At 35.9% G+C, this 10,498-nt stretch overlaps 1 protein-coding gene across 2 annotated transcripts; it reads right to left on the reverse strand.

The window, feature by feature from the left end:
* Positions 1-270: 270 nt before the first annotated feature.
* On the reverse strand, positions 271-9,701 carry pitx2 (paired-like homeodomain 2). Of its 2 annotated transcripts, XM_051658060.1 has the most exons (4): positions 9,358-9,701; positions 7,120-7,188; positions 2,282-2,481; positions 271-1,165 (listed from the first exon to the last, which is right to left on the reverse strand). In XM_051658060.1, the coding sequence occupies exons 2-4, from the start codon at positions 7,163-7,165 to the stop codon at positions 602-604; spliced, it is 810 nt and encodes a 269-aa protein (XP_051514020.1). In that variant the 5' UTR covers positions 7,166-7,188; positions 9,358-9,701; the 3' UTR covers positions 271-601. The 2 variants fall into 2 exon arrangements, with proteins under 2 accessions (XP_051514020.1, XP_051514019.1); XM_051658059.1 differs by lacking the exons at positions 7,120-7,188; positions 9,358-9,701 and adding an exon at positions 3,205-3,754.
* Between the last annotated feature and the right edge of the window lie 797 nt (positions 9,702-10,498).

Raw genomic sequence — 10,498 nt, forward strand, 5'->3', positions numbered from 1 at the left:
AAAAAATCCGTACCAAATAGTATACACAGAGCAAAAACCAAGTTCATTTCGCAGAAACATTTGCGTGTTATTACCCATTGCCTATTGCAGTTCTATATTCACACAGACATTTAATAATACATTTATAATATAACACACGACTGGTGCGTTTAGTATGTACATTCCCTTGTTCGCAAGCAATGGTTCCGGTACGTTTTTCCACATGCTGTTAAACTGAATTCTTGACAATGTTCAAGATTTGGAGCTTTCGTCTCAACAAGTTGGAGATGATTTTAAGAGAGAGAGAGAGAGAGAGAGAGAGAGAGAGAGAGAGAGAGAGAGAGAGAGAGAGAGAGATAGAGAGAGAGAGAGAGATATGTACAACTGTTAAGTCAACAAATGTCCAAAAATTGAAACGTCAAAATAAATGAACTTTTAGTGTAGGCTACAGCACAGTTCTTATCATTCTTATAAGAACTGGCATAATTGCTTCAGTTTCCGCTTGATATTCCATCACAGGATTTGATGCGTTTTTCAGTGGTTTATTTTTCTAGTGCCCTTTAAACAAAAAGTGTAGTCTCTCGTTCCTGGGATTCTGGATTGTAAATTCTACAATCGTCTCTTACACCGGTCTATCCACTGCGTACTGGCAAGCGCTGAGATTGGAGGCCGGGTTCTGCACACTCGCGTATCCAAAACTCGAGTGCTGCTTGGCTTTCAGTCTCAGACTGGCAAGACTGGAGTTACAAGTGTCCCGGTAAACATACGGAGGTGTCGGTGGGGCGTAAGGACACGCCGGCGTGGGAACTCCAGAATTTAGCGAGGGGTTGCTGAGGTTGTTCAAGTTATTGAGGCTGTTTAAGCTTGATCCGGGTACACCGGTGACAGCAGACGGAACCATACTGGAGGACATGCTCATTGAAGAGATGGAGTTAGGTGGAGAAAACATGGTCTGAGAGGACAGCGGATTGACGTTCATTGAATTGAAAAAGGGGAAGCTTTTGGTAGACAGAGAGGCCGATGTGAGCCCCTTTGCTGCCCAGTTATTGTATGTATAGCTGGGATACATGTCATCGTAGGGCTGCATAAGTCCATTAAATTGCGGGCCGAAACCATTTTTACACAGCTCTGCCTGTTGATTCCTCTCCCTTTTTCTCCATTTTGCCCGTCGGTTTTTGAACCACACCTGAAACAAATGTAAATAATAATTACAATTATATATATATATATATATATATATATATATATATATATATATATATATATATATATATATATATGTTTCCACATCTGAAACAAATGTAAATAATAATAATAATAATAATAATAATAATAATAATAATAATAATATATATATATATATATATATATATATATATATATATATATATATATATATATATATATATATATATATATATTAATAAATAGAGCATGCATGCATCTAATGGTCGTTTACAAATATATGAGAAATGCCAGAGTAAGTATCGATAATTACAAGTTTTCAGAACTGTCACCGTCGGCATTAGGATATATCAACAACGGGAGTTCGCTGCTGGTGGGTTTGTTTATGGTCGAAAAATTAAATGGGTGGTGGTGTGAGATTCAAATCGGATCCCTAACTGAGTCGCTTTTTATCAGTCACAATCTTGTCTGATTCCCCAGGAATCCCAATACACATCCAGACTTACAGCGGTCATTAGGCCGCCCGACTTTCCAAATGTTTATTCACCCTAAACAGGCGGAGACACATTAACCTTAAGGATACAACACAATCACAAAACACAAGCTTGGCACCTCTTTCACAGCGACTGCGTGACTCCATTAAAAGCCTGTTAGCACCAGTGCCCCACTTGTGTTGATTGCAAATCATTTTTATATCACCCACAATTAGCCTCTCACCAAACTGTGAAAGATTTGTGATGTTGACCGAACAAGTTATATTGAGCATGTATAATAACATTACATAATTTAATCTTATAGTCTATATTATAACAAAATCTAATATATTCAATAATATACTAATGATCTATTTCATAATGTTATTAAATATTAGAAGCATATAATTCTAAAATGTATGATGATGTCAGTTAGTTATATCCCGGAGGGATACAACACTGTATAAAAACAAGATACATTTTAAGTAAGCCTATTATAACATTCAAATGGGTATAAACAAGAATATTCACATGCAAGCCTATATAAAGTCTGCATGAATTTCACAATTTTTCAAAATAAAAAAAACACAGATGAATATTTAGAGCACATATTATTTCAAAGTAATTTCGTTCATCAAACTCACCCTGACTCTGGCCTCCGTTAAATTTGTCCAAACGGCGATCTCCTCTCTAGTGGACATGTCCGGGTAGCGGTTCCGCTGAAAAGTGGCCTCCAGTTCTTGGAGCTGTTGGCTAGTAAAATGCGTCCGTTGCCGCCTCTGCCTCTTCTTTTTTGACGGGTCATCAGACGAATCTTCGTTTTTACTCTGTTCCTTCTCTTTCTCTGCAATGGAAAGTTAAAAAATATTTTAACAAGACGGGACAAGAAAGATGTTTTAGCATCAGGTTTCAAGTTTTGATACACTGGATGGGTTTGTTTGAATAAAAAAAAAAAAAAAAAGCAACGCTAGGTCTAATTGATTGTATGTTTGAAATCATAGTAGCATGGTTACAACTGATACGGCTCAGATAAATTAATTGGTGGTGATTAACAACAAAAAATCCTGAACTGCCGTCAATGTCTAAACAGAATTTCCCGGCAAAACAACATTCAATGTAGAATCCACGTGCTCGATTGAAATAAAAATGATTTATATTAAGATTCTGAAAATGATGCTTATTAATTAAAAATTAAACGCGATTTTTTTTTTTTTCATCATAAGAAGGACAGGAACTTGAAAGTTAGAAAATGTGTGTATTGTTCTTAACAAAACGCTATTGTCACTATACGCAAACATCTGTGAGAAGCCCACATTTTCAGACAATTTAAGTAAATAAAGCACTGCCAAATGGCATGACGTATGTACATCAATAGCCCCATGAATCAAGCGACTGCCAGTTCGATGTCTTGATATATTTGCATGCCACGCACTGTGTAGACTACAGCCTCCCCTGCTTTTAAATTGAAACAATTGGAAGGCTTTTTGGAAGGCGGTAGACGAAATGATAGCTGACACCAAAACTGAAACATTTCAGTTAAACTTCTCTTCAAAGGACCAGAGCTTACCTACGGACTCTGGACTGGAGGTGTCTGATACTGTGTGTACCTCCAGCCTGTGTTTAGAGTCCACAGACCGCGGAAGCGGTTGCATAGAGGCAGTCGTGAGCGGCGTGTGTTTATTCCTGGTAATGTGGTGATGGTGGTCCAAACTCAACGGATCCTTCATAGAGGTCATGGATAACGAAAGCGATTTATATAGGGTTCGCAAACTGCTATGGCTTCCTCAGCGAAGGTCACACAAATGGAGACAGAAATTATGACGGGGGGTTAGAAAGAAAGAAAGAAATGTGTCCAGTGTAGTGAAGTGTCGGCAAGCGTTGTCGGGTTCACTGGAACTGTGCTCCTTTCTCAATGAAATCACTTAAAACGACAGTCCTCAAACGACTTGGTTTTAAAATAGACCCGTCGCCAAAGAAAGTTCGAGTTTTGTTTTAGTTTCGGCTGAGGAAAAATACATGTCAGTTTAATTCCGAGAGCTGCAATGAGAACCAGAGTGACAGGGACAGGTATGTGATATTATATCCACTTGCATACACACACTCTCCTGCACACCACAGCGCTCTCTCTTCATTTCAGCTGTCCCTCTATCCGTCCAACCGAGCTGCTCTGTGCGTCCTGACGTCACACAGAGCCCGCCCACAATCTGACGGAACATTGCATATTCTATACGTGACAGCTTTTATGGCCAACTGACTAAGAGACGGGCATAAGAAATAAGAAAATGCAGCTGCCTATGCAGTCTGAGGTGCTTTTTTCATAAAGGCATGTAAAGAGAGATGCACGGCGCATCCACAAGTCAATTATTTGGCCCCCGAGGAGGCAAAATGGGTTAAAGAACAGGATTCCTAAAATACACCTGGCGCTGTAAACACCATTCAAACGTGATGCTTAAACCTTTGTCAGCAGGCATGATCAGAACACTGAGTTTTATCAAGGTCTTAACCCAAGCAGAAATTTCTGTCAAAGTAAAATAATCCTCAAAACAAATGGCACAACTGTGTAAGGCTACTCATAATTACGTTTTCACATTTGACACATAAATTACAGGATTTGGGTATCAAATATCTACACATTTGTTAGTTATCTCCCAATATCAGTCTTTTCAGATATCAGAAAGCCAGTAGATTATTCATTATATCTATAACTGTTGAAAATATTTCAAAATATTTGTATCGTTGCTTTCATTAGTTATCTTATCAAGTAATTTAGGGACTGAAAGCACTTTGGCAAGGTAAATCTCTGCGCCTCGGGCCCAGAATTTTTTTCGCGGGAGCGAACACCAACTCTGCTTTTCTGATTACATATAATCTGATTAGACGCTTTTTTGATTAAGAATTTTAGATGGGCGTCTTTAATAACTTCAGGACTCTTCAATCTATCGGATGTTCAGGCCGTTGGGGGGAAAAGCATTAAAGCACATAAAACACGACTTATATATATATATATATATATATATATATATATATATATATATAACAAACAAAAAATAATATAATATATAAATAAATAAATAAATAAATATATATATATATATATATAAGTTCATTAGTTTGCCCTAATTAATTTATAGAAAACATTTTCCGTCAGCGTTTTGTTTTAAAATAATTGAAAATTGATTTACCATAGGGGAATATATCGATGAAAGTATGCTTTTGTTTTTGTTTTGTTTTTTCTTTTAGAATTCTATACATAGCTGATTAATAAATTGGTAATGATAGCAGTTAGAAAAAGAAGCGGCTGATTGCGATATAGATCGCGCGATCATTTCTACATGCAATTAAAAAGTTATAATATATATATATATATATATATATATATATATATATATATATATATATATATATATATATATATATATATATATATATATATATATAGTGATTCAAATAACTATTGAAAGCGGCCTCTTTCTTTGTACACTCCAGAAAAACAAATTCTAAAGATTCACGCCAGCAACTCAGATTTTCCTTCTTATTCTTGTGATTAATGTGGTCCTAATTGAGTCATGCAAAATTACCTGTAACGCAATTACAGCTCAGACTTAACAACAACCCTGAACCAAATAGCAAAGACGCAGTAAGTTCATTTCAATCGATTGCTTTTTAAAGTCACCCGACAGATAGCTCCATCTCTTCGATTATGCTCACGCGTTGTGCTGGGTAATATGTGGCATAAGCCTATATGATCCTGGAACCGACCAGCCTTGTATAAACACGTCTTATTTTGTATGAGTATGACCTCGAATTCAATGCATGAGCCACTGCCTGGACATTATTATTATTGTTATTATTATTATTATAGATCGGGTTTCGATCTGTATCACTTGCCGTTAAGTGTATTTATTTATTTGCTTTAATTTTATTTGGTGACATGGCTTCCGCATTGAGATAATACCTGATTAAGTCGCTCTTAATTACAGATCGGTTTTTATCATACCTAAAAATACTAACAATAATGCAATAACTAGTCTGGATCTGAGGTAACCTAAAAATAATAGTAATTATATCCAAATCATATCCAAAATAATAATAATATTAATAATAATAATATGAATGAGAAAAGGTCTGAAGTACTTAAAAATTAAATGTGCGCATCGAAATCTCATAGGTCGTAAAGGTGACCGAGCTCAGTTGTTGTTAAACGTACGAAGTTGTGGACTAGATTATTGCTCTGTTTTTATTCTGGACTCTCAAAATGCTTCAGTGCGTTCTCACTGCCTGCTGTGGATTACGATGCGCCACATTAATTACCAATTCAGTCAATATAAGGGAGACGACAAATCCTTTTCCATAGGATTAAGAGGACATTAGATTCTTCCATTTGTATATTAACCCTCACGAGGAGGCTTTCATTACACATTTACTTTCCCCCCGAGTCTATCTAACAACCACTGCATATACAGTATTACCGTTCAGGAGACGAGATTGTCGGTAATCAAGTCACTCGAGTGTCTTCACTCGTAGCCTACTTTGATGTTTGCATTTTTATGCGCACTTTCGCCTCTGCTGTAATGACGCATCAGTTCTATTCAAGTATAGGCTACCATTGTTAATGCTAAAGACAACAAATACTAAATTTGATCAAATTACAAATTAATTTATCACATGTAAAGCTATTTGACTTCACTACAAGTGTTTTAGTTTGTCCTCTGTTTGCACTAACTGGCCTGATGAAGATGCCAGATGCTAGGGAGACAGGCCACGCATTAAGTATCAGCCTGCTGGTAGCCTACAGGGGTTTTTCTTTTAATCTAAATGTAGTTTTAATATTGTCTGTGCACGACTCTGATTGAGTTGTCCTTTCACTTAATCGCTTAATTTCAACCTACTGGGAACATCATACTGAATTGCAGTTTAAACTATCATTCAATATGTGAAAATTATAGATTGGCATGATTTCATTTAGGACGCCTCTGATAACTATATAAACATGCCACCCCCACCGACAAATATTTTAAAGAATCTGATCATGTTTGAACAAATTCATGATATTTTAGAGATCATACATCTGTTCCCATGGTTTGACTGATCACAGACTAAGAAAACGTAGATTATAAAACTTCAAAGTCCCTGTGAGGAAATGCGGTAGCAGAGAGACGCTCCCTTATCCATGTATGATTCTGTCCTACCACCAGATGTCCATCTTTGACTACAAACGTCTAACGGTTCCGCTTTCTCCGTAACCAGTCATACTTCAAACACCATAGGCGTGCTTACGCTTTACTTATACTGTAAAATAGGCCTGCTTGCGATTACTGAGTAGCCTATATAGGACCTCATGAAACTATTTTATACAGGCCAGGCAATATTCACTGAAAATAGCTTGGGGTTTGATTAAACCAACTAAAAACATTAATAATCCCAGACCTTCTCTTTAGACCTAACAAGCAGGGGGCCTTGTCATTCACCAATATCTTCTTACCTAATTGGGCACAAGTTGATGCAAGTTTTCGGCAGTGGGAGTCCATTTAACAGATTGTATGTTGAGCTCCTGTGAAAAAATAGAGAAGTAAATAAATAAATAAAATTCGATTTAAATTCCACGTTTTGCCTTTATAAAGGCAATCATAATAACTGACCGGATGGGCCTCTCAGTAATGATATTACTGGATATTTCCTGCCTGTAATGGGATGTGCACATTCCTCATCGTTTGTTTTGAAATCCCTTAGCGCTTGCTCGAATCCCTCCTAATTAAGACCCGCGTCTCCAAACACACGAAAACAACGCACAAAGAGGAGACAGTGGTCCGTGTGTGTGTGTGTGTGTGTGTCAGTGAGAGAAAGAGAGGACAATTTGAGAGCTAGAAGTTGAGTGATTCCGCGGTAAAATCAGGGGATTAGTGTCTGATTGAGATGTCTGTCTGTTGGATATTACACAATTCATTATCGCAGCTCTATACTAACCCGGTATGAAGTAACACAGATGGGCCTTTATTAGCCCAGGCTTCAGCTGTTTGCTTATGATAATTTCTGACTGAAATTTGCATGCAATCCTGCTGTTAACCGTTTTCCCTCTCCATTTTCTCTCTCCGAATGCAACGCTTTGCTATAGCCCTCCCCTTCAATATCACCTGCTTCGCATCTGTGCCTTTAGTCAAAGGCCCGAGATTAAATTTGCGCCCAGAATTGCGCAAATGACTTGAAGGAGAAAAGCATTAATCAGAATACTACTTTAAGATGTAACAAAGTTATAAAAGTATCAAAATGATTTACCATTTAAAGTAGCTTATAAAATGACCAACTAAATTTGCCTATAGTTTTCTCCTGTCTTCCCGTTCTAGTTTTCTGAGTGTAATTAAGCTTTGCGCCCCGTTCTGATTTATTTCGTTAACATAACTTCTTTAAAAAAAAAAAAAAAAAAAACCTTCTATGTCGATGTATATATATATATATATATATATATATATATATATATATATATATATATATATATATATATATATATATATATATATAAAACATTTGATTTCGTAAAAAAAAAATCAAGGTAGTTTTCAAAGAGCAAAACGTAAAAATATTTTGTGAGTTTAATAGTTGGATTAATGCTGCCTCAATGTAAATTCATGTAGCTAAATAAACCATAGAGAAATATAAAGCTACAGTTATTTATTTCGATTTATTTTATTTAAATGTTATTTTATAACGAGAAATGAGAAGTCACCCCCCCCCCCCCCCACACACACACACACACACATATATATATAAAATCAATATTTATTGAGAGAGCAACGCTCGACAGTCGTCAGGCACTTACATTTTATATTATAAAAACAACGGATCCAATGATGATGATGATAATAATAATAATAATATTATTAATAATAATAATAATTATTATTATTGTTATTAAGTCTGATTATTATTATTGTTATTAAGTCCTAAATTATTATTATTATTATTACTATTATTATTATTATTATTATTATTATTGTGTGCAAATTTTGTTTCAGTGATTCATTGGAACAAATTAGCCTAAGCTCCATTGTTTCGGATGGTGAAATGTAATATTTCCATAGGCTAATATTGGGAATACAACCAAAATGCAAATACTTTAGTGTTGCTTTTGAGTGGGTGTTTTAATTTAAGCTAAGTTTAAATTTAATTTATTGGTCTTTAATAAAATGAATTTGTTGTATTAATTAACAGAAATACTAGGCTACACCATATGCCATTTTGAACAAGCGATTCTTTTATTCAAAAATGGTTAAATAGTACTTCCATATACCTTTGTACTTTGAATAATTAGTAAATAATTACATCTCAGTAATTAATTCTGTTAATTGTTTTATTGCAAGTGTCAACAGAAATTCAAGAATATTGTTGTGCATTTAAAAACACCAGCCGGACAGGCTGTTTTTCAAGTTTTGGTTGCAGGTTTTGTAAGATGCATTTCTGCTCATGCTTACTAATCTAACATGTATTCATGTTAATAACACGCTCAAACTATTAAGTTGTCTTTGCATCATTTTCCGCACAGTGTTAAAGATATATCATTATCAACAGGAAAGTCAAGGTGTAACCTGCCAAAACATCACTTATCAGGCCTCACCATCTAACAACACTAAATCTGAAGTTCACCCACGGCTTGCAACCCAGAGGTGGAACGAATTCCTACACTTGCATAATCTCACATTCAAGATAGGGTGTCATGTGCACTTACCAGTGGTTGTTGAAAGCGGCGTTTTGCGGGCGTGCCAGTCTTGATTTTCCTTAAAAAAAAAAGATAAATTCCACACCTCTGAACAAGCTTATCTCTACTCTTGATGATGTCCGGGTGCACAAACTGTTGCTACCACGTCAAAAACGAACATAACCTCTTCCTCCTCTGAGATCTCTGCGTTCTTGCAAAGAACACGAAAACGTGCATATATTACCTTCAGCCTAGAATGTCACGCGCTACCAACTAATAAGTTGCTTTAGTTGCTCATATTTTCTGCCGAGCCTCCACGACTGCAACTTTTTTCCTTACAAAGACGCAGAGAGTGGTGCATTTGCCCCTCTCACGAGCTTTGACTGTCAGCGCGTGGGCGTGAGTGAGTTTGTGTGTATAAGCGCGTGCGTGTGCATGCGTGCCACAGTGGGTGTGTTTGTATGCACAACCGACACGTAGAGTATATGAAAGGGGTGAAGTTAGTGATGTGAGACGTCTGTTTTCTGAGTATAGACATTCCACATATAAATACGAACAAATTCAACCCAAAGAACGGTAAAACTCATGAATCGAATCAAGATTTTATTTCATATTAACTAGCTGTCAATGTATTTCATAGTGGTCACTGTAATTAGACAACGTTTTTTTCCCCTATATATTTATGCTGTAGCATTAATACGAACTGACATTAAATGTAAAGGTGAAATAAGCTTAGAATGAACTTAAAGGAAAATTCAGAAAACGAGTGCTTTCATTTTATGTCTTTTTTTTTTCCTTCCACAGTTTGTTTATTGGACAACTAATGCTGTATTGGTGTTAAAAAATAAAAATAAAAATAATAATAATAATTCAATAGGCTCCCGTTCCATAGTCAAATGAAAACTTTAACAAAAATGAATTAGTTATGTGTTTACAAATAAGGCAGCAATGCAATAAAAATACAGTAGTTAGCTATAGTAAAACCATAGCGAGACAGTCTAGACTTCGCGTGAGAAGGCCAATCTAATGACCAATCTACCCATAAATCGTGTAATGTTGATTTAGATGTATTTAATTTATTCGGCCATCTCTGCTTTTATTTAAAATACCAACGCTTCTGTTTAAGTGTCTGTTTGTGTCTATGTGTGTGTTTTCACGGTGTCGGTCAGGC

This window comes from Myxocyprinus asiaticus, chromosome 27, assembly GCF_019703515.2.
Source record: "Myxocyprinus asiaticus isolate MX2 ecotype Aquarium Trade chromosome 27, UBuf_Myxa_2, whole genome shotgun sequence".
NCBI lineage: Eukaryota > Metazoa > Chordata > Actinopteri > Cypriniformes > Catostomidae > Myxocyprinus > Myxocyprinus asiaticus.